Source organism: Balaenoptera borealis (genome assembly GCF_965194805.1).
Source record: "Balaenoptera borealis genome assembly, chromosome: 5".
In the NCBI taxonomy this organism is placed as follows: domain Eukaryota; kingdom Metazoa; phylum Chordata; class Mammalia; order Artiodactyla; family Balaenopteridae; genus Balaenoptera; species Balaenoptera borealis.
This window is the reverse complement of record NC_138862.1, coordinates 42,922,897-42,946,974: the sequence shown is the minus strand read 5'-3', so window position 1 is coordinate 42,946,974 and position 24,078 is coordinate 42,922,897. Positions and strand designations below refer to the sequence as shown.

The 24,078-nt window shown below is 33.7% G+C and overlaps 1 protein-coding gene and 1 pseudogene across 4 annotated transcripts in view; one reads left to right on the top strand and one right to left on the bottom strand.

Moving 5' to 3' along the window:
* Nucleotides 1–24,078, top strand: part of LOC309628808 (ras-related protein Rab-28 pseudogene) — a 457,231-nt pseudogene that overhangs the window by 72,276 nt on the left and 360,877 nt on the right. The window lies entirely within an intron of this gene.
* Nucleotides 1–24,078, bottom strand: part of ARL13B (ARF like GTPase 13B) — an 84,135-nt gene that overhangs the window by 4,844 nt on the left and 55,213 nt on the right. For 2 of the 3 annotated variants that reach the window (XM_082392138.1, XM_082392140.1), the window contains exons 4-9: nucleotides 20,820–20,925; nucleotides 19,611–19,813; nucleotides 16,307–16,421; nucleotides 12,918–13,143; nucleotides 10,422–10,538; nucleotides 9,383–9,451 (exon numbers count right to left, since the gene is read on the bottom strand). In XM_082392138.1, coding sequence (XP_082248264.1) covers nucleotides 9,383–9,451; nucleotides 10,422–10,538; nucleotides 12,918–13,143; nucleotides 16,307–16,421; nucleotides 19,611–19,813; nucleotides 20,820–20,925 — 836 coding nt within the window. The remainder of the gene's footprint in view (nucleotides 1–9,382; nucleotides 9,452–10,421; nucleotides 10,539–12,917; nucleotides 13,144–16,306; nucleotides 16,422–19,610; nucleotides 19,814–20,819; nucleotides 20,926–24,078) is intronic. The other variant, XM_082392139.1, reaches the window with a different exon arrangement.

The following is a 24,078-nucleotide window of genomic DNA, read 5'->3' as shown; positions in this document are numbered from 1 at the left end:
ATTCATAACGCTAGGTTATAAATTATTCTCTACTTGATTTAATAAAAAGCTGCACCTAATGTATATATTATTATTGTTTCCAATTAAGTGTTCACATTAGAACAAAACAACAACAAACATCTAAAATTTATGGAAGCTATTGCCAAAGCCCCGATAAAATCAGTATTTGTACAATCCATGTCCTTCTCCAATGGCTATTACTTCTAGGAATTTGCAGAGAAAAATTCATTAATTATCTTAGTGTTCTGGTACATAGGAATCTTTTACAATGATGCTTCAATATAGTTCATTGATTTAGGGCATATTTGATACAGAAAGTCTTAATTTGTACTTCATAATAAGTTCCTAGCCCTTAATTATCATAAATTTAGGTTTATAAATTTAATAGCATATGGAAACCTTCAGTAAGTAAGTATTGTCTGGCCTATTACATTAAAATTATTCTAGAAGCACAGGTGTTCAAGATTACTTGAAATAAATATATTAAAAATATATTTAGGGGCCCATTTCCAGTTCTGCATGTGCTGGAGTTTAGCTAAGCTACTCCATGGTATTGCTACCTCAGCATCTATTTTGTCTGGCCAAGTGGCCTGTGGGGGCCTTAAATAGATACTAGCACCTCATGCAAGAACATGCTCTAGAAAACAGCCTGCAGAATCACAAGTAAATGCTAAGTTCCTGATATGACTTCCCCAATGGCCTTCGTGATCAACTGTCTCCCTCGCCTTCCCTTAGATAATACCCCAGAGGAACTTACCAAAACTCCGCTGTTTTGGTTTGAACTGACCAATCTGGCCTTAGCCTGGGAACCCCAAAGCACTCCACCCACAGGCCCTAATAAAGGCATGTTGCCCAGGTACTGCAGTTCTCTGCCTACACCTTGCCTTGACCTCCCACATCCCACTGTGGAACCCTTGAAGCATGTCATGTACTTCCTCCAGGACCTGTGAGTAATTTCTTTATTCCAATTTCTCTTCTGGTCTTTTTGAACTGAGGCCAGGGGCTCTACTTAACAAACATGAATTTAGCAAAGTCCTAACAGCATTTAAGAAGCTTGGAAGTCACTCCATACTAACGAGAAGTAAACAGCTGAAAGACTAAAAAATCACCAGTTCTTCTGGGATCCATAAGAGAGGAGGGAGGTCACAAAACAAACCACTGCCCTCAATATTGGAGAGACAGGCAAACACAGGAAGTCTCAGTTTACCAGGCCAGACATTCATGAATGGAAAGTGCTGAGGGAACCAGTGCCCAGGTAGGAAAACTTGAAATGTGATTGACAAAATGCTGGATGCTCAGTGTGGACAAGCCTGAGAGTTAAAAACTCCAGGGAAATTAAGTCATAAGGGGGACCCCCTCCGATATTGTGAGATTCAGCTCCAGGAGCCTGAACAAATTCCCACAGTAAATACTGGAGAAAAATCCCCTCCTGCTCACAGCAGAGCAGGGGAAAAGGAACCATTATGAAATACCTTGGAGTATTTTGTTCTTAACAAGGCCTGCACTGGAGGAAACTAGTTAACCAGAGCCTAACCCGCTGGGGTATTATCAGAACCTAACCCACCTGGGGAAGTGCAATAACCAATCCAGCTGGCCCTAGCCATTCTGTACCACTTAATGGGGGAGAAAAAAAATTTGAGAAACTCTTATGAAGTCAACAGTCCAGAGGCACAGGCTCACTAAAAGACTTGAGACCTAATCACAGGAATATAGAATGCTTCCCCTGCCACCACACAACACCACGGCATTACTAAAGGCCTATTTACAGTAGTTCCTCTTACCAAGTACATCATGCTGGACTATCAAAAAAGAAGTCCAGAAGGCAAAAACACAATTTGAAGAGACAGAGCAAGCATCAAAACAAGATATGGCACTGATACTGGAATTATCAGGCCAGGTATTTAAAACAACTATGACTAATCAGCTAAGGGCTTTAATGGATGAAGTAGACAGCATGCAAGAACAGATGGGAAGTGTAAGCAGAGAGATGGAAGTCCTAAGAACCAAAAAGAAATGCTTTTGGAAAAAGAGAAAAGAACACTGTAACAGAAATGAAGAATGCATTTGATGGGTTTATTAGTAAACTGGACATGGCTGGGAAAAGAGATATATGTCAATAGAATCCTTGAAAACTAAAAAGCAAAAAGAACTGAAAAGAAAAGAAAGAGAACATCCGAGAACTGTTCAAGCACCAAAGGTCTAACATACATGTAATGGGAATACCAGAAGGAGAAGAGAGAAAGGAGCAGAAGCAACATCTGAAGCAATAATGACTGAGAATTTCCTCAAATTAATGTCAAACACCAAACACCAGATTCAAGAAACTTAGAGAACACTGTGCAGGATAAATGCCCCCAAAACTACATCTAGGTGTATCATTTTCAAATTACAGAAAATCAAGGGAAAAAAAAATCCTGAAAGAAGCCAGCGGGGAGAAACCACTTTTCCAGTAGGTGGACAAAGGTAAGAATTACATCCAACTTCTCCCCAGAAACCATGCAAGCGAGAAGAAAGTAGAGTGAAATTTTTTAAGTATTTAGAGAAGAAAAACTGCCACCAACCTAGAATTCTATACCCTGCAAAATTATTCCTCAAAAGTAAAAGAGAAATAAAAACTTTCTCAGAAAAACAAAAAATGAAGGAATCTTCCCACTAGACCTGCCTTGCAAGAGATGTTAAAAGTCCTTCAGACAGAAGTAAAATAATAAACATCAGAAACTCAGATTTACATAAAGAAAGAAAAAGTATCAAAGACGAAATATGTAAAGGTAAAATGAAAACTTATTTTTCATATTCTTAATTGATCTAACAGATAACAGTTTGTTCAAAATACTAATAGCAACAATGTATTTGATTATATATACTTATATGCATATCTCATGTACATATGTGCTTATATATAAATGCTTATGTATGCTTATGTATACTTATATATATGCTTATGTATGCTTATATATAAATGAAATGGATGATAGCAATGAAACAAGGGACAGGAGGAAAGAATTAGGATTCTTTGGTTATTATAGGCATTCACACTACCCGTTAAGTTGTATAGTATTATTTGAAAGTGGACTTGGATTCGTTGTGAATGTATATTGCAAACTCTAGGGCTGCCACTAAAAAAAAGTCCATGACAAAGGAGGCAAGAATATACAATGGAGAAAAGACAGCCTCTTCAATATATGGTACTGGGAAAACTGGAGAGTTACATGCAAAATAATCAAACTGGATTACCTTCTCACACCGTATACAAAAATAAATTTTAAATGACTAAAGACTTAAATGTAAAATGTGAAACCATAAAATCCTAAAAGAAAACATAGGCAGTACGCTCTATGTCATCAGTCTTAACGATATTTTTTGGATATGTCTCCTCAGTCAAGGGAAACAAAAGCAAAAATAAACAAATGGGACTACATCAAACTAAAAAGCTTTTGTATAGCAAGGAAACTATGAACAAAACGAAAGCCTACTGAATGGGAGAAGATATTTGCAAGTGATATATCCAATAAGGGGTTAATATCCGAATATACAAAGAATTCATACAACTCAACATCAAAAAAACAAACAACCCAATTAAAAAATGGGCTAGAGGACCTAAATAGACATTATTCCAAAGAAAACAGACAGATGGCCAACAGACACGTGAATAGTTGCTCAACATCACTATCATCAGGGAAATGCAAATCAAAACCACAATGAGATATCACCACACACTTGTCAGAATGGCTATCATCAAAAACAACACAAATAACAAATGTTGGTGAAGATGTGGAGAAAAGGGAACCCTCATGCACTGTTGGTGGGAATGTAAACAGCACAGCAGCCACTATGAAAAAAAGTATGGAAGTTCCTCAAAAAATTAAAAATAGAACTACCATACAATCCAGCAATTCCACTTCTGGGTATTTTTCCAAAAAAAACAAAAACACTAATTCAAAAAGACATGTGCACCCCCATATTCATTACAGCATTATTCACAATAGCCAAGATATGAAACAACCTTAAGTGCCCATCAATAGATGAATGGATAAAGAAGATGTGATACACAAACACAAACACACACACACACACACACACACTGGAATATCACTCAGCCAGAAAAAAAAAAAAGGATACCTTACCATTCTGACAACATGGATAGACCTAGAGAGTATTATGCTAAATGAAACAAGTCAGACAAATACTGTATGATATCACTAGCATGTGGAATCTAAAAAAAAAAACCAAATGAACAAACATAAAACAGAAACAGTCATAGATACAGAGAACAAACAGATAGCTGCTGGACAGGGGAGGTGGGTAGCAAGGGCAGTAGGGTGGGGTGCGGGGGGATGAGTGAACTAGGTGAGGGAAATTAAGAGGTACAAATTTCCAGTTACAAAATAAGTGAGTCACAGGGATGAAATGTACAGAGTGGGGAATATAGTCAATAATAACTTAGTATCTTTGTATGATGATGAAGGTGGTCAAAAGGTACAAACTTCCAGTTATAAAATAAGTAAGTACTAGGAACGTAATGTAAAGCATGATTAATTAATTAACACTGCTGTGTGTTATATATGAAAGTTGTTAAGAGAATAAATCCTAACAGTTCTCCACACAAGGAAAGTTTCTTTTTCTTTTGTCTTTATCTGTATGAGATGGTGGATGTTCACTAAGTTTATTGTGATAATCATTTCATGATGTATGTAAATCAAGTCATTATGCTGTATACTTTAAACTTACACAGTGCTTTAAATCAATTATATCTCAATAAAACTGGAAGGAAAAAATAAAAAATAAATAAAATAATGAATCTGAATAAATTTCAATGTAAGAATGAGAAACAGAAAATTACCATTAGGCAAATACCACAGTAATAATTATTGCAGACACAATCCAATGATGGAGGCCAAAACTAGTAGGCTAAAGTTTGTGGAGAACAGAATATTTGCATAATCTTAAAGAATCACTTCTAAAATATTTACTAATTACAAAGAGGGAAAACAGTAACATTTTACAATGTGGCAAATACCACCTTATCCAAATGATCAAGGTTAACACCACCAGTAATGAGACATACCAACATCATGTACCCCCTATTTCAAACATTTTGAACATCAGTTTGGTTAAACAGTCAGATTTGCTCTTGTGTCATCAGTCTGCAGCCTCTACCAGAGTGTACCATAGACAATACTTGATTTGCCACAGCTATATCATTACTTAACAAAAAAATTTTTAAAATAATAAACTGTATATTCTTGCCTCTTTAAAAAAAATTAGGAGAAAATGATTGTCCAAGCAACTAAATTTAAAGCAACTACTAAGCTGCAATGATGCTCTAACAAATCTTAATGTAATAGTATAATATAATGAATTCAAAGTATGGATTTCAAAGCTGGACAGACCTAAGTTCAAATCCTGATTTTGCCACTTATAGCTATGTGACCTTGGGGTATAGGTTCCTCACACAAAAAATTGCCCATCTTACAAGGCTATTAGAAGAATTAAAATGAGATAATGTACCTAAAGTACTTAGCAATATGCCAGTCACATAGTATATACAGTTATTACTATTGCTATAATTAAAATTATGAGACAATTATTTTGATAAATTTAAAGTATGCCTTTTCTAACTTCTTGATTTCAAAATTAATGAGAATTATAACACATAACAGAACTCAAGATTAAACCAGAATGAATACCGTTTCTATTATGTTTTACTTCTGGAATTTAAAAGTACCCTACTAAAAAGATAAATCACATACACATGGCAAGAAGTATCTTTTTCCCTCCCAAGAAATTATATTTTTTTTGCAGTTGATGCTGTATTATTTCATTGCCAGAATTAAATCATTCTACACAAAATAGGTTTCTTATTGCCTTAAATGTAGGGGATATAAGTTGATCATAGTGCCCAACTGATAGGACCAAATTAATTGATACCCATTTTTATAAAGGGCTTCAAACTTTTTAACATACAAAATTTAATCTTCATTCATGTTTTAAGATTTGAAAATATTCTTTAGTTTTGTACTTGGTATTTTTGGCTAACAGAATCTTGGATTTATTTCTCATAATGTGTAACACATAACATGTTGATGAAGTACAGATTGAGAGTATTTACAAAGTGAAGAATGCATCTGTCTTACCTGTTACACAGAGTGAGGTTTACAGAAAGTAAAAGAAATTAGAAAAGTAATAAAATTAAATTGCCATCAAGGTAAATGTCTCTAATCAAAGAACAAATAAGAATCTGCCTTAATTCCTAATTTGACTACAACAAATTGTTTTCATCTCAGTAAATTTTAAGTGCCAAACCCAAATGTAGTTAAATTTTAATTATTTACCCTTGTTTGTCATGTATCTGTTGTCTACTTGCCATCAACCACATTCAAATAAATGTGTACAAAGTTAGGGAAGAGAAGAGGATGAGATTATAAAATTGGCAACTATCAGCATCTCAGATGAAAATCTCATGATAAACACTAAAAACTAATTTAAGCTTTTTAATTAAAATTTTAAATTTATTATACCTACTTTCTTCTCCGTTAATGAAAGCAGAGTTGATTGTACATTTTTTTTTACCTAGATAAGGTATACTTTGCCTTAAAATTTATGAGAAAAAATAATAAAGATATTTTAAAACTTGTGAAGTTAGGTTGTCTAATTCTTTGCTCTGAGAAGTTAAATTTATTGATACATACTTAAAATTAACTGATATATTAGAACAATGGTGGTCTTAAACTTAACTAATTCATTATAATTCTTTCCCAGGAGTTCTAATTTAAAAATAAATACAGGAAAGCAAAGAAAAACAAAACAAAAACAAAAAACAACCTTCTTAGCCCATTTTCAACCTCTTTTTTACTTGCTTCTAACTATAATGTTCCCCCTAGATGCTACCATTAGTTCTTTTCTCCTTATTCTACATACTTTCCCTCAGAAACAGGAAACTATCATTCTTTCAACTGCATTCATTCAGTAAACAATTACAGAACACGTATTACAGAACAAAGCATTCCTATTGTGTGATGACAACAGAAAAAAAAAAAAAACTACCTACATACCCTCCCACCCACCTGTGTCCCTTTTCTCCAGAGCTCCAGAATCTTATTTGTACTGGCTTATAAACATTTCCAAATAGATAAGCCTACAGACACCTCCAGAGCAGGTTTCCTTCCTCCTCATGTATTTTCAGTCTTAGAAATAGCACCAACCTTCTAGCACCTTGAGCCAAATAATTTCCTGTTCCTCTCTCCTTTTAGCCCATACATCCATTCATCATATAGTACTTATAACTGTTCAAATATTCCTTGCATACATTTTTATTCTCCATTCCAATTCCTATTCCTCACTTCTCACTCTGACTACTGCAACAGCTTCTAACTGGGATCCTTACCTCAGGTGTGACCACAATCTAGTCTATACTTTACATTGTGACAAAAATTATTATCCTAAACAATAAATCTTGTAATACTATTTCTCTGCTAAAAATATATAGTGTCTCCTGTAAAATTATAGCATGTCCAGACATCTTACCATACATGTGAGGCCCTAAACAATCTGGCTATAAGCCATAATTCGAGGATCAGCACTCTCTGTAACTTTAAATTTCCTCTTTCTTACCCATTCTACCCACATGAACCTAAGCTCTAGTCACAAGTAACTTCATACTGTTTTCCAAATAAGCAATGTCTTTTCCCACCTCTCCACCTCTGAATAGTCTGTTTCTTCTACTTACTGACTCTTCTCATTCTTCAAAGACCCAGTTCTAATACCACTTTCACTGTCTAGGCGGTTTGTGCACAGTACTCCAATTGTACACCATAGAACCTTTCACCATACATTGTGAATTGTCACATATACTATAGTAAGCTGGAGTGTTATCTTTTATGTTAGACTAGGATCCCCAGAAAAGTAGAATTTACGTCTTATTCATCTTGGCATCACCAATGTTTTAGGTGGTGTCAGATACAAAACAGTTGTTTGTTGGACGCCTAATTCAGTAAGAAAAAATAGTACCTGTTATATGAGAAATTAATATTTTTCTCTATATACATGTATTTATATATATTCACTGTGTTGTTAGAAACAATTAGGTAATGCTAATATATCTGTGTATAAATACATGCACACATGTATATGTATTTATACACACATATATTAGCATTATCTAATTGTTTCTAACAACACAGTGAATATTTAAACTGATAATGTAGTCTAGCATACACAATTTCAGAGTGTAATAAAACAGGAATTAACCTATTATAGTCAATAAAAACATCATGATGTAAAGTCAGCAACCAAAAAGACGTGATTTCACTGTAATTTTGATATAGTCTAAGGACAAACTTTCTGTCTTTAGAATTGAAAAAAATCTTTTAATTTTCACTAATGATTATGAAGAAATATTTCATTATTGACACAGTATTCAGAAAAAGAAAGCAACCAGCACATTTAAATTTATGTACTTTTTGAATAAAATATTTTATACAGTTCAATATAATTTCAAATTATATATAATGCTTTTCTAAAGATTAAAGTTCTGAATTTTTTTTTCCCTAGTAAATGGGTCTTCTTAGGAAACCAAGTTCTAGATTAGGTAAACAGAGCTATCAGAAAGGAGAAGAAATGTTCTTGATAAAGAAGTTTATTGAGTTACTATATATATATAAAATTATCCTTCTGCATTTTAGAAATATTTTATTAAAAGAATCTGGGCTGATGGTCTGAAATCAGAACTTCTGCCTGTTGTATAAGGCAGTTCTCTACTCCCAACTGTCCTTTCTCTAGTTTTCCAGGTGAAGTTCTTATGCCCTATACTAGCTGTACCAAACCTTGTGTTAATTTCATCCAAAAAAAAGTGTTTTCTTTAGTCAATGAAGCCTTTAGTAACTTTCTATTTAGCTGGACTTTATTTGGCTTACTGATTTGGTCTCTGATCTTACAAACTGTGTTACTCTTTACTTCACTGTAATATACAGCAGCTGAGTATCATTAGAAGCAGAGAAAGAACAATTATGCGGCATTATCATTGAGTATATTGAGCATATATAGGACAATGAAGTTTTAACACTATAATTGTACTGTCTCATATTTAATTTAAGCTATTTAAAAATCTTTCCCTTTTACAACTATTTACATTAATATATAATGGATAAACACAAGCTCTGACGGTCTTTACCTCTGTATTCTAAGGTCAAGGTCAAATCAAATTATATAGAGGCAAAGGGCACTTAGGAATAAAAAAATAAATAAATGACAAAAAGTGAAGTATAATGAAAAAGGATGGTTGTGGATTTGAAAGGCTTCCAAAAGTAAAAGTTTGTTGAAGTAATGAGGTAAAGAAAAGTGAATGTGGTACGTAGAGCTTTGAAAACTGATCCTTTTGCATTACCATTATGACGTGTTTCACCAAGAGGCTCAAGTTTTGGAAGTCTAGTGACTTTGGGGGTTCCCCAGCCAACTAAAGAAAAAGAAAAACATTTAAAAACACTGTTAAACAATATCTCTTTAGGTCTGTTGAGAGGATCCCTTTCTTGACAGGAATGTATATAACTTCAATATCAATTCATATATACTGAATGATGCAGTACTGAATAACCATAAACCCATTTTAAATGGCTTCTATTTAAAAATGTAATTATAGGTTGGTAATATTTGCTTAAAGTTTTTATTTACCTTTCGTTAAAAATATAAGCATCCTCACTACCATCATAAATAACCTTAGGCTACTATTCTAACCCCCAACAGAGACTAAAAGAAATGTACACTTATTAAATGGAATACTAGAAATGAGTCTTAAAATAATTCTCAAAGGAAAATGTTACCATCTAAAGCCTTCTAGCAGGGCTAAAAGGAAACTATAAACATATACGTTTGATATTTATTGAGTATGTGAGGTACTATGCCCAGTGCTAAAAAATTACAATTATTGTGCAGTTAGTATGTCCCAGTGCTTTATATGCAGTATTCCACTTAATCCTCATAACAGCTTAGAAGGTCGGGATGAATGTTGGAAATATAATGGAAACACTCACACATCTTGGTTTCAAATGTTAACTTTCAGGATGAAAGATCCAATTTTTTAAAAGCTCATGTTAGCCGTCCATTCCTTAAACTTAAATTCCTTTTAGCAATCTGGGTACTGATATTTCAAATAGGACTTGAATCCATTATAAGAAGTGCTTAGGTAAAGTTTTCTTATTAATTTTTACTTATTTTTTTACTTTCATAAAACATTTTTTCTGAGTAAAAAAAAGCAATAGATATTTATGTTGATAAATTCTGAACAAAGTAGATGGAGCAAAGAATTCTACCTTTTTCACAATTCACAAGATGATAAATATACTGAATAAAAACTGCATAATTTCTTTCTTTTTCTTCAATGTTTAAAGCAGTATTTCTAAATTCAGTATCAACATCAGTTTACTCACCAGGAGGAGGAGGTGGGGGTGGTGTTGGACTCTTAGGAGCAGAGTCATCTGTATTAACAGGTTCTACACGGTGGCTCCTTTTCATTCTTAGTTTCTTAGTTTTCTTTTTATTGTTATCTGTAAGAATATAAACATGAAACTTTATGCCTCTGTGAAGAAGTTACTGCTATAATAAAAACTAATGAACAGAATTAGAATATTGATATTATTATTACCATAGGAATATATCTTCAATTCAACTTAAAAATTGTTACCAATAATGAACTGTGAACTTGCCTTCACTAAGAATAAATTTTTAAGTGATGGTTTATTGGATGAATGATTGATGAATATGACACAAATGGCAAAAAGCCATATTTTAAGTTCTATGAGAGGTGATTTGGAATACAAAAAAAGTCCATATTTCCAAAAGTAACATTTTTTTCCCCAAATATCATACTAAGTAAATGGAATTATCCAACTGCAGGGATTTCCATGAAACTCAGAATGACCTGGGGAAAAAGGAGAGGTATTGGTTTGTCTCAGCAGGATACACAGAATGATTCTAGGTATAAGTCCAAAAATAATCCTTTGAGATGTGAAAAAACACCCCAATCAAATCTAAACACATTATCCATGAAAATAACCCCCAAATAAGGTATGCCCAATATAAATATATGTAACCAAAACTCACATTATTAGACCTTACAGAATTGAATTTGTAATCTTTCTAAAAATAACTATTTACAGATTCTCACTTAAGCACATATGAACATTTTAAGTGCATCTGTGTTGTTAACATGTAAACTTTAACAACGTGAACCAGGATGGCATAGTAGTTAAATAACCAAACGTCAAAGTCACTGAAATATTTTCACTGACAATCCCAAATTGCTAAATTTATATATATAATACATTTTCTAAAATGGAAATTATCTGTTATACAACAAGCAGCCAACATCTATGAAACCTATAAAGCAATGAGAAATACAAATATATTTAGAAACATTATTTTTCTAAATAAATTAGTTATCACTTGAAACATTTTACTCTAGATAGAAACAGAGACATCTTTTTACAATTAAAGCTGTAAGCTTTACAGCTGGGAGAAAGGAAAGAGAGCCTCCAGAACCATATGGTACTTTAGGATGGGCAGTAGAGCAGGGTCATGGACAAGCATAGGATACGAAGCAGAGGACCTGAAGTTGAGGGAAGCGTGTCTCAGTACAGCCACAGATGAGACGTATGATCTTAAATTACTCAGCCTCTCCAAGGCCCTGGTTTCCTATTCTGTATAATGAGAATAATGTACCCGAGGATTGCTATGGTAAATAACATAGTGCTGTGTTAAATAATATTTTCAAATCATCTACCAAATCATTTTGTTCTTTAACAACATATTAGTGTTTGAAAGAGTTCTTCCAATATATTGAGAGGCCACTTTAAGTCTACTTTTTGTTTTACCCTATTGATAGAGCGATATGGGTACAAATGTGGCTACCCTAACTTCCCAAATTACAAAACTATAACTTTCAAATCTAATTATTTCTATATAGCAAAATATCCATGTTAGCTAATCTGCAGCTCAGGGACTGAGATCTTATTTTCATAAACTCTTTGATACTGTACAAAAATTCTTATATACCATGGAAGCATATTGCTAACTAGGAATGGCAAGGAAGCAATGATTATTGAGTATTTCCGATGTGTCAGGCCCTGTGCTAGGAACACTATAGGGTTACTTTTATTATAAGTAAACCTAAAAGCCTGGTGAAAAAAAAGATGACAACCCCATTTTAGAGAGGAAACGAGGACTGAAGAACACTATATAACGTAACATATATCTAGTAGATGAGAAATTCTGGATGCTACCCTAGGTTGTCTTGAGTCCAAAGGCAGAGGCTCTCTCTATGATACCAAAAGATGTGAACTTCCTGTTAAATTACATAACCACTTAGAAAAAGTAAAGTAATTATGAATTGCAGATGTTGTATAATATTAAAATAAGAGTAATATGGCTATTTGATAAAGCTTTCAAAATGTTCAATTGATTATGTCTGCATCCTATAGAAATAACAAGTAAATAAAGGAAATGATGCTGATCATAACATTATGAGGATTAAGAAAAACGAAATAAACCTCCAAAAGCTTTAAAGGTTTTAAATACATTCCAAGGATTCCTGGGGCTATGCAATATTCCAAATTTTTGAAAATGAATTTTCAGCTGAAATTCTTTTAAGTTACAAAGGACTAGATTTTAAGGCATCATGAATAAAAACATAAATTAGCAAACTGACTAATGATTACCTAAAATTCAAGAGAAAACCATGATAAATAACGCATTTGGAGATGAAAAATCTTGCGATACATTTTTTATGAAAATAATCATGACAAATGAAAGAGATATTTTTAAGTTTTATATATATTATTTATGTTATATGTAATATATAAAACTTAAAAATAAAATAAATATAAAAATAAATAAGTATATATATTTTTAATAACTAGATTTATCACCTGATTCTGATGACTGCTGGTCTGTCTCATCTTCATTTTCCAACTGCTGTGTTAATGCCTCCTTATAATTTTCTACTATTCCGAACTCATTGTTTTTTTGGCTACTGTCACTGATCTGGCTCTGTGTCTCTATTTGCTCATGCTCCATTTTATGTTTCAGGGGACAGCCATCACTGTCTTCCTCCACATTTTGCCTCTTTTTCTCTCTTTCAAGTTTTTTTTCATTCTGACAAAAATGAAATATATCATTTTTAATATAATGGTCATATCTAAGGTAGTTTTAAGGGAGAAATCAAATAATCCAAGAGCATTCTGTAACTTCCAGGCAATGTGATATTTCTATTAAAAAATTATTTGTTGAATATATCATTAAAGCACGCTAATTGTCAAACATTCAGAAAACAGAGATAGTATAAAGAAAGAAGACAAATATTACCAGTAATTCCACAATCTAGAGATGACCACTGGTTGATATATAGTCACTAAGAGGTGCTTCTCTTTGCCTACCCCACACACGTACAGACATACACCATCCACAAACATACATAAATGTGATTGATTGTCTATATATACATATTTATGTATATTTTTAAACAAAAAAGAATTGAAATTTTAATTTAAAAATATACATTTCTTTCTTTGTCAATGAACCTATGAAGTGCTTAGACTACTGCATGACACGTACATAGTAAAGTGTTAGCTATGAAAATATTATATAATGATATATGTGTAAGCCATTACTACTTTCATCAATTATACAATCGTTTTGAATGGTTCTATCATCTTATTTTACCAATACCCAATCAATGGACAAAGAAGTGATTTTCAACCTTTCACTATTATAAGAAATATAATTATTGAATTACTCCTTTAGAATAAATTCCTAACAGTCAAGCTGTTGGATCAATGAGTAAGCACATTTTAAAATGTGCCATACTACAAACTTTCCTTCAGAAGAACTAAAGTAAAATTACACCACAGGCAAAGGGTTGAGAGAGTATATTTTCCCATATCTTTTTTTTTTTTTTTGGCCTCGCCACTCGGCACGTGGGATTTTAATCCCCCAACCAGGGATCGAACCCACACCCCATACAGTGGAAGCACAGAGTTTTAACCACTGGACTGCCAGGGAAGTCCTCCCCGTGACATCTTTTTTAATGCTTTTTTAATCATTATCAATCTTTTATATCTCTGACAAACTAATAAATATTTTTTACCTCAGTGTTGATTTGATTTATCATTGAATATTTTTATTATCAATACAACTGAAGATAAGTTATTAAATATGCTTATTGCCATTTTAATTTTTCTTTAAGGAACTACCCATGATAACCCAATGCCTGTTTTTCTACTAGAGTCTCATTATTTACACAGTAATTTTTTAAGGGTTCTTTTTTTGTTGTTCCCTGGGTCTCAAATATTTTTCATTAGGATTAGCTTGGGTTTTTTTTCTGTCTTTAACTTTGTATAACATCTCTTTAAATACTGAATATAATACGATCTACCTATTTTTCACTTTATGATTTGTGGCCTCATTGTCCTGCTTTGAAAGTTTCAACGTCCTCCAAGTATATACAAATGTCTAACTGTATTATGTGAGTATTTTTAAGGCTTCTTTTTTTATACATTTAAGTCTTTTGAAATTTAATTTGGTATACAGTGTTCAATAATTTTACTTTTCTCCAAATGACTGTTCAGTTGTCCCAATATCCTTTTCTCCCAGATTTGAAATGCCACATTTATCTTACACTAAATGCTTATATATAATTTGGTTTGTTACTATTGTTTCATTGATCTGTTTGTCTATTCTGGAACCAATACCTCACCATTTTTATTGTCTGTGATAAAATCAAAGGAATGAATGTAAGGTAATGTTTTAAAGGAGGAATTTTATGGGGAAGAAAAGAAAATTTGCCTGGTAAAAAAGAGAGACTATGGATAATTTATTTCCATTTATTTCATTCCTTTACTGATGATCTTCTTAAAATTACTGTATTTTAAAAGCATAATAATTGTACTTTCCCCATGCCACTAATTAATTCAGGGACTTCAATATAAGATATTTTGTGCTGTATACCAGTATTGTTCTTATCTTTATATTGTGAAAAATACAACGTTGGTAGAAGTGCTAAGGCCTTCTAAGTAATTTACAACCATGGTACTATAAAATAATTGGTCATTATTTATAAGGTGAGCTTTATTACACATATAGAGTAAATCAATGTTTCAAAGTGAAAAACCAAACTTGATTTTCTTTTCCTCTACCAATATTTTTAAAAGAATATAAAACTTGACAAACACAATATTTAATACTATGGACACAAAACAGTAGCTCAAGTTATTAAGACTGCTTTACTATACTTAGAAAAGCACACGCTTAAGGTAAATGCAATGGGGTTAATAAAAAGATTAAATACAGCTGACCTTCTAGTATTTAACTAACTTCAGACCAAATATCTCATATTACCAATTATTTTGCAAACACAAAGCAACACCAAAAACTCTACACTCATCTTCTTACCTGTGGAGCTGCCTCCCTCCTCAGCAGCAGCCCCAAGGAAGAAATAATCATCCACCTTTCCGGATGAGTACCTGTGTGGAAGGAGGCAGTGACAGGGAAGAGGAATAGAGAACATACAGGCGGGTCCAGCAAGCCACCTGCCACATTAAGCTCTGAGGGAACGGAGAGGAGATTTAGGAAGCTCTGCCACTGAGGAGGCATAGCTGCTGAAGATGATTAAAGCAGGGCCAATGCAAACTCCGAACACCAGTAGAAAATGAAAACAAAGACACAGATACACAGAGAGACAGACACAGACACACACACACACACACACATATAAAACCCTGTAACTTCTTCATGATTAAAATCTACACATTAATTTTGGTAAAACTTCTGATATTTAAAATTAAAATAAATAATATTCAGATATAAGAAAATTTATTATAGTTTCAAACATTAAGTATCCTAGGAAAATAACTAGAAAATCATTTATGTACTATAATGCACCATAAGCATTTAAATATTACTGTAAAGGGATAGTAATAGCAATACAGGGATAAAGATAATGTAAATAAGAGTAAACATACTATTATCACATGAAATAAGTGACAAAAAAAATTTATCAGAACAGTAACTGTGATAGTTGCTACATTCAATCTTTATTTTCATTCTCAGTTAATTCTGAAGTCATCTTCCCTTTTTATACTAGATCAGAAGGTAAATTTGAAGAGGAAGAAAAAGCAGCAAACCTTTAACCCATCTCCCCCATTTAATTTCTTTTACAAATAATCAATCTCTGGTGAAATACTTCTATCTCCCTACCTCCTTTCTGAACTTCCAACTTTATAACTTAAGACATAAAAATTACATTTGCCACCATCCATACCTCAATGATTACAGATGCTATTGGCTGGAAAGGATTAACAATAATTGGTTCTGGGTCCAACTCAGCCAGACCACTGGTTCCATTGAGTTCAGCCTGCTCTCGCTCTCTTTGTTCTCTATTGTTTGAGGGAAAAAAAATCGGAATTCCTTATGAGAAAATGCTGAACCATGTTTAAGAACATTTCCAATACGTTTAAGGCTATTGAGTTCAGTAATTTAAACATCTGGACATGGCTTTGAATTACTGAGAGATTTTCAGATATCTTTATGCAGGTAACAGGCCACTATCCCCATGTTAAGATTAATCATTTGAATTTTAAAAGAAAGAAATGCTGACAGGACTTCCCTGGTGGCACTGTGGTTAATAATCTGCCTGCCAAGGCAGGGGACATGGGTTCGATCCCTGGCCCGGGAAGATCCCACATGCCGCGGAGTGACTAAGCCCGTGCGCCACAACTACTGAGACTGCGCTCTAGAGCCCGCGAGCCACAACTACTGAGCCCGTGTGCCACAACTACTGAAGCCTGCATGCCTAGAGCCTGTGCTCCACAACAAAGAGAAGCCATTGCAATGAGAAGCCCGCGCACCACAACGAAGAGTAGACCCCACTGGCTGCAACTAGAGAAAGCCCACGCACAAGAATGAAGACCCAATGCAGCCAAAAAGAAAGAGAGAGAGAGAGAGAGAGAAAGAGAGAAAGAAATTAAAAAAAGAAAGAAATGCTGACAAAAATGACATTCCCTATGACTGAGTTCTTAATGTCAGTGATGCATATTAATTATTTTTCTATGTAACAAGGGTTTATATTTATCAATTTATTAATAACCCTCCCAAACAAATGCTGTCCTCTTCACTGATGTTAACCAGATAAATAAGTCCTGTTGTTAACCTTCGTCTTAAGAGCTGTGTCTAGTTATATATCATAAATGAACTAGATAACAACTGTTGCTTTGCATAAGTAGAAGAGGCTATAGAAATAATTGCCCTATATCACTTAGATTAAATAAGTATTTCTATATTAGTTACTACTGAGACTTTTATTACTCTGTGATTTAAAGTTAATGTTGCCCCATAGATGAAGGTAATAAGTTACTAAAAGAAGCAGCTGAAGATAGAAACATAACTATTGTAGATCTGCAACTAGACTGTATAACAATAGTATATAGTACAACAATGTCAATGTTCATTACTACGGCACTTATTAATTAAGTTCTATGATGGAAAGATATATCCTTTCATTCTGAACCTAGGAAGCCAAAATTTAGAGATCTGCAATTTACTACTTCTATGACCTTGGATATCTATCTGGATACCTGAGCCTCTGCCTTCCCATAAATGTGGATAAAATACATACTTCATAGGGTTATTTCAGGTAAAGAAATATATGTGAAAGCACTCTGTATATAAACATACTTACAGGACAGTCATTATTTTTTTTTAATTTTTTTTTTTTTAATTTTTGGCCGCATTGGGTCTTTGTTGCTGTGTGCGGGCTTTCTCTGGTTGCGGTGAGCGGGGGCTACTCTTCATTGCAGTGTGCGGGCTTCTCATCGCAGTGGCCTCTCTCTTTGCCGAGCACGTGCTCTAGGTGTGCAGGCTTCAGTGGTTGTGGCACACGGGCTCAGCAGTTGTGGCTCGCGGGCTCTAGAGCGCAGGCTCAGTAGTTGTGGTGCACGGGCTTAGTTGCTCTGCGGCATGTGGGATCTTCCCGGGCCAGGGCTCGAACCCGTGTCCCCTGCATTGGCAGGTGGACTCTCAATCACTGCGCCACCAGGGAAGTCCCAACAGTCATTAATGTTACTCATTTATTAGTAAGCAATTTCAGGTATCTGGTATTAATATACTATTTTCAGATACCAATAATAGCTTGTTTTACTGTTTTTTCAGAAATATCCAAACCAACAAAAAAATCCAAACCTATTAGATTGTATTTAACAATAAAAAGTTTTTTTTTAATTACTCCTGTCTAAATTTAATTATGCAGTCTCTGTTCAACAGAAGAGGACTCAGACCACAAGTGGCATGGCTAGGAGAAAGGAGGAAAGGGGAATGGGGTACCAGAAAAGCCTGCCATAACATGACCTGGAATATCTTTATGGAAAAAGTAAAAACTTGAAAAAAAATACTAATTAGATTTCTTTTACCCAACTCAATTTTTTTGTTCTTTTTGTTTTTCTAAGTAGAGGAAAAGCAAAGAAGCCTTTAGAAAAGTATGGCCATATATTTTATTTTTATAAATACATGGAAGGTATATTTGTATGCATGACTGGTTGTACTGAGCTTTATATCATGAAAATATACACTAGAATAGAAAATAAAATTCTCATAGAAAAAAAAAAAAAGATTCTCATAGGAACTAAAACCTCATATTGTTATCAAGAGAGACCGAGATGACTGACCTGCTCATGTTACTGAGCCCTTGAGGACAGAAGAGTTATCTCTCCAAATATTTTCCTTTAAGTCCTATCTCTGAATTAAATGAAAGATACCAGTAATCAGAGGATTTCCCTGACAGCATAAAGGAGCACCTCACCAAGGGCAGTTAGTGGGTTCTTGCCTACCAGGCTGCAACTGTTAAAGCAAATGGAAGGCCAATATTACTTAGGTAGATGGAAGACCACTTCAGATCTCACAGGAGCTCACTTAGAAATCTTTTTGTTTCTTCCCTCCCCTGCCATGTAAGTGGAGAAAGAAAGAGAAATCTTGGGATTAAGAACTAAATTCAACTTCTAATCAAATCTGAGTACTTTCTTCCAGCATTAACATTATTATAACTGATTCTGTGGTAGAATTTACATAAACATTTTTTTTAACTTAGAGTTTGCTAAACTTATTTTAAAAATTTCCCTTTAGGCAATATATTTTTAAAATAATTTTAAACACATGTTTTAAAACCTGAGATAGTGCAATTTAGTCCACTTTCAGACAAAACTAGTGTTGAAGATCAGATTTTGCTTCAGCTGGCTGATCCACTAACTGCTTACCTTCTATCTTTGCTGAGACTAATGAAGGATTTCTCAGTCTACTGACATATTCTTTGCTATGGGAAACTGCCCTGTGCATCACAGAATGTTTAGCAGCATCCCTGGCTTCTTCCCACTAGATGCCAATTGTGCTATCAACCAAACTTAGAACCCTATCAACCAAACTTGTGCAGGTCTACAGAAATAAAAAATTTACCTAGTATCTTCCTTCATACAAAAAAGAGGAACTTAAACAGACAAAACTAAAAAAGTTATTAATAAAAGTGTGGTGTTTTTGAGTTTTCATATGCATGCACTGTGCTACAAAATTAATCTACCTACCTTTCTTCTCGCAATTTTCGTACTCTTTCAGCCCGCTCTCGGTTCTCTTGTTCCTCAAGAGCACGTTGTTCTGTTGTGTCTTTTTGGATGCGCTCATTTAAGGCATCAAAGTCTCTTGCAATGATATGTAGCAGCCAATAAAGGCCTTTTTTAATGGACTTGTCAATTTTCTTTCCATATCCCAAGACTGCTGAACAAGGTTCCTTAAAAACAGCAATTTATTTGACTTAAAGATTAAAACTAAAAGATCTCTACAAAAATTTATTCATAAACCATGAAGATATAATTACTGGCTAATCAAAATTAATTAACCCATTAAATTAATGATATGAAGCACCTGCTTCTTTAACTTACAAAACACACCTTTGCAGTGATCACTACATTAGTATGTAAGTAGGAGTGGAAATATTTTATGGATTATATCTGTAAGCTTTGAGAGCGATTATGACACAAGAAGTTGACAGTTAAATTTTAAACAAACTCACTGACAGACAAAATTAAACTTACAGAAGAAAAATACCCTTATTAAAAATAGCAGAAAGTTTTAATTTGTTATACCAGGGAATTTATGGCAGTACGCATCTTATTTTTTTTTTTTTTGCTGCACCGCACAGCTTGTGGGATCATAGTTCCCCAACCAGAGATCGAACCTGCACCCTTGGCAATGAAAGTGCAGAATCTTAATCACTGGACCGCCGGGGAGTTCCCTGTAACCATCTTTTAAGATTGACAGCCTAACAATCATTTTCTGAAACCAGAATAAATGATTAAATCCTCAGTCCATCTTCTCAAGACTGTATGAAAACTCTCTTGATATAATTTTTCAAAATTCATTATAAACTTCTCCTAAGTATAAATTTTGTATATATACTTTTACCATTTTACAAAATTTATAGCATGACATGTTTGTATAACTTGCAGGTCCTGTCAGCAATGTCTTAAACAAAGAGCAAACCTAAAGTCTTTGAAATCATGAAAGATAGTTTATAGAAGTCAGTAACAACTAAATAGAAAACAAATATCACTGTAATAAGTAATATCAAATGAACAGTGAGAACTGTTAAAAAAGTGAGAACAGGTTAAAAAAATTTGTTTAAAACACTAATAAATTATTTTGTTAGCTACCTACCCCCTAATTGCTTATCACCTTTACAAAAACTAAGTTATACCAAACATAATTCATAGGGCAGAAGAACCCCCAAAACTTACTATTTGACATAAGCACTTGTGCTCATTGACCAGTTTTTCCAGAGACAGGCATTCAATCACATCAGCTTCTCCTAAAGCCCCTTCCTTATCTTGTTTATTTGCCAACCTAGAGAGACATAAGTAGTTTTATAGCAAATATATAATCAGACAGCCACTTAAAAGACATTTTGACCATGTTCTTATTCCAAAGTTTTAACACTACTGATTACAGAACATACTGGTTTTAGAGAGTAGTGTACAATTTATTTCTTCATTTTTCCTTTTTATTGCCGCTAAAGTAAGTTTGTAAGAACTGGCCTATAGGGCTTCCCTGGTGGTGCAGTGGTTAAGAGTCCGCCTGCCAATGCAGGGGACACGGGTTCGAGCCCTGGTCCGGGAAGATCCCACATGCCGCAGAGCAACTAATCCCGTGAGCCACAACTACTGAGCCCGTGTGCCACAACTACTGAAGCCCGCGTGCCTACAGCCCGTGCTCCGCAACAAGAGAAGCCACCGCAATGAGAAGCCTGCGCACCGCAATGAAAGAGTGGCCCCTGCTCGCCGCAACTAGAGAGAGCCCACGCACAGCAACAAAGACCCAAAGCAGCCAAAAATAAATAAATAAATTAATTAAAAAAAAAAAAAAAAAGAACTGGCCTATAAAAGGGAAATCAGGTAAAGAGAAGTGTCAAGAAAACAAGCAATAGGTCAACAGGCCAACAAAAAAAGTACAAATAGAAAAAGAAGTGGACTAGTTTCCACAGCACTCAGCCATCAATTCCAACTTTCACATTAATTATATCCTTCTCTTCTTAAAATACACTGCATCATGATGTAAAGGCTCTTATCCCATGTCCTTTTCTTCTTAAATACAATCTGTATCATGTTTTAAATACCCAAATATTCATTCAGAGCTTGTATTATTTGAGCTTACCTGTATTTCCACTGTGTGAATGTGTCCACATAAATGTGCAATTTACTGGAGAAGTGAGGCCACTTTTATCTAATTTACTTAGCATAGCACTGTGCATAGAAAACCTTACACTCAATTAGGAACAAATTGAGGAACAACGAATAAAAAAAACAAAATAAATTAAAAAAAAATAGGAATTACCACAAAATACCACTATTTGCCTATCAGATGGCAGAGGTCAAAAAGTTGAATAAAACACTGTCTTGGTCAGGGTTTGATATATGTTTCAGGCAAATATATATTATTTAATAAGTACATAGAAAAATAAAATCTAATGAACCCTATCACCTATCTTTAAAAATTATCAGTTTTATACCATTCTTGCTCATCTACGTATCTTCCACTTCCCATGAGTCATAACACGTCACCCCATAATTTAAAAATTAAAAAATATTACAATATCACTATCACACCTAAGTTCTTAAAAAAAATTAATATTCCTCAATATTTTTTACAAGTGCTATGTCCAAATCCAGATCCAAACCAGATACACATTACTACAATTTATTCTTTTAAGTGTTTTTCAATCAGTATCACCCCCGACGCCAACACCTCCCATTCCTGCAACACTATGACCAACACTTCTTTTCCTCCCATGACATCTATCTGTAAAACAAAACAAGTCATTTTTCTACAGAATCTCCCATGTTTAGGATTTGGCTGATATCTTCCTTATGAAGTCATTTAACATACACACCCTGTATTTCCTGTATCTAGTAGTTAAATATACAGGCTGGATGGCTTTCAAGTTGAAATCTTTTGGCAAGCATATTTCATAGATGCTGCGAGTACTTAGGAGGCATTTAATATCTGAGTGCACCACTTTCAGTGATGGTTAAATGGATCCATGGATTCAGGCTGCAGTCAGCCTGATTTGTCCAAAATAAAGTTTTCCGTTAACCTTTCATCTAATGGTTTTAGCAACCATTAATGACCTGTGTTCAATACCATTATCATATAAGTGGTTATAAAATTATGACTTTTTTAGTTCTGTATTCCATCTGCATTAACTAGCTGGATTTTTGCTAAAAAGTAAGTTTTCATTAACTACTTGGTGACTCAAGTACAATTCAGAGAAAAGTCAAGATAAATATTTGATCCTTTGCCTTCATTTCCTAATTTTCATAATAATATTAACCTCCAAAGGTGATCAAGTTGCTTTCTTTGGTTTGTGGGCGATATCATTATGGACTCATGGATTTTTAAAATATATTTGATGTTTCAACTTATTATAGTTACTGTTCTTTTTGAGGGTCAAAGTTACCCATTTTTGGTTAGTGGGAGTCCCTTTTGTGTTGGCTCCTGTTTTCTTTTGGTACAACTCCAAGAGTCTTTGATAGCTTCTTTGCTTTTTTGTAAGAAACAATGGCCCGGACCTGAACTCATCCAATTCCCTAAAGAGCCCTGGTTCCTTTTAGTACGAACTGGTATTTTAAAGACCACAGTCTGGGCACTTCTGGACATTTATCATTATTGACTTGCCATTGCTTCTAGACCATTTCAGTGGACAAAGCTAGGAAAAATATAGTTTTTAAGAAAGAAAAAATTAAGTCATGAGGTCATACTGATTTTTCCATTTTAAATCAAATATTACCAAGTTTTTACTTAGCTTCTTAATTTGTATCTCTTTTTCCTTATGCTGAAAACTACAGTTCCTAATAACTCCATCGTTAACTATTTGCTCTCTCCTATGAGTTTCAACATAGTAATAACAACATTATTACTAAAAATAACACTACTAAATGCACATTAGATCCCTTTGTGCTTATTCTTGTCTATAAGATATATCCCACAAGAGATGCAGTCAAAATACTGATTTTAAAATTACTTGAAGTAATCCTTCTCTGTGCGGTTATGCCACCATCTAGATACATAACTAGGTTCATTTGTTTCAGGCTGCTTTTGTTTTTTAAAGATAGTTTTATTCTTTATGTTAAGATTTAATTTTTAAAACACTTATAAGGTTCCAAATTCAAACTATAAAAACAAAATGAAATCAGAAAAAACTATTTTCCCTATCTCTTTTCCACAATTCTTCCTAGTCTCCTATAGGTAACCATTTTCATTAGTTTATTTTTCTTTATTGATTTTTATTATACTATTTTTTAATTGTAGGTGATTTACAATGTTTCAGGTGTACAGCAGTGATTCAGTTATACATATATATGTGTACATATATATACCTTTTCAGATTCTTTTCCATTATAGTTTATTACAAGATATTGAATATACTCCCCTGTGCTATACAGTAGGTCCTTGTTTTTTTATCTATTTTATATATAGTAGTATGTATCTATTAATCCCAAA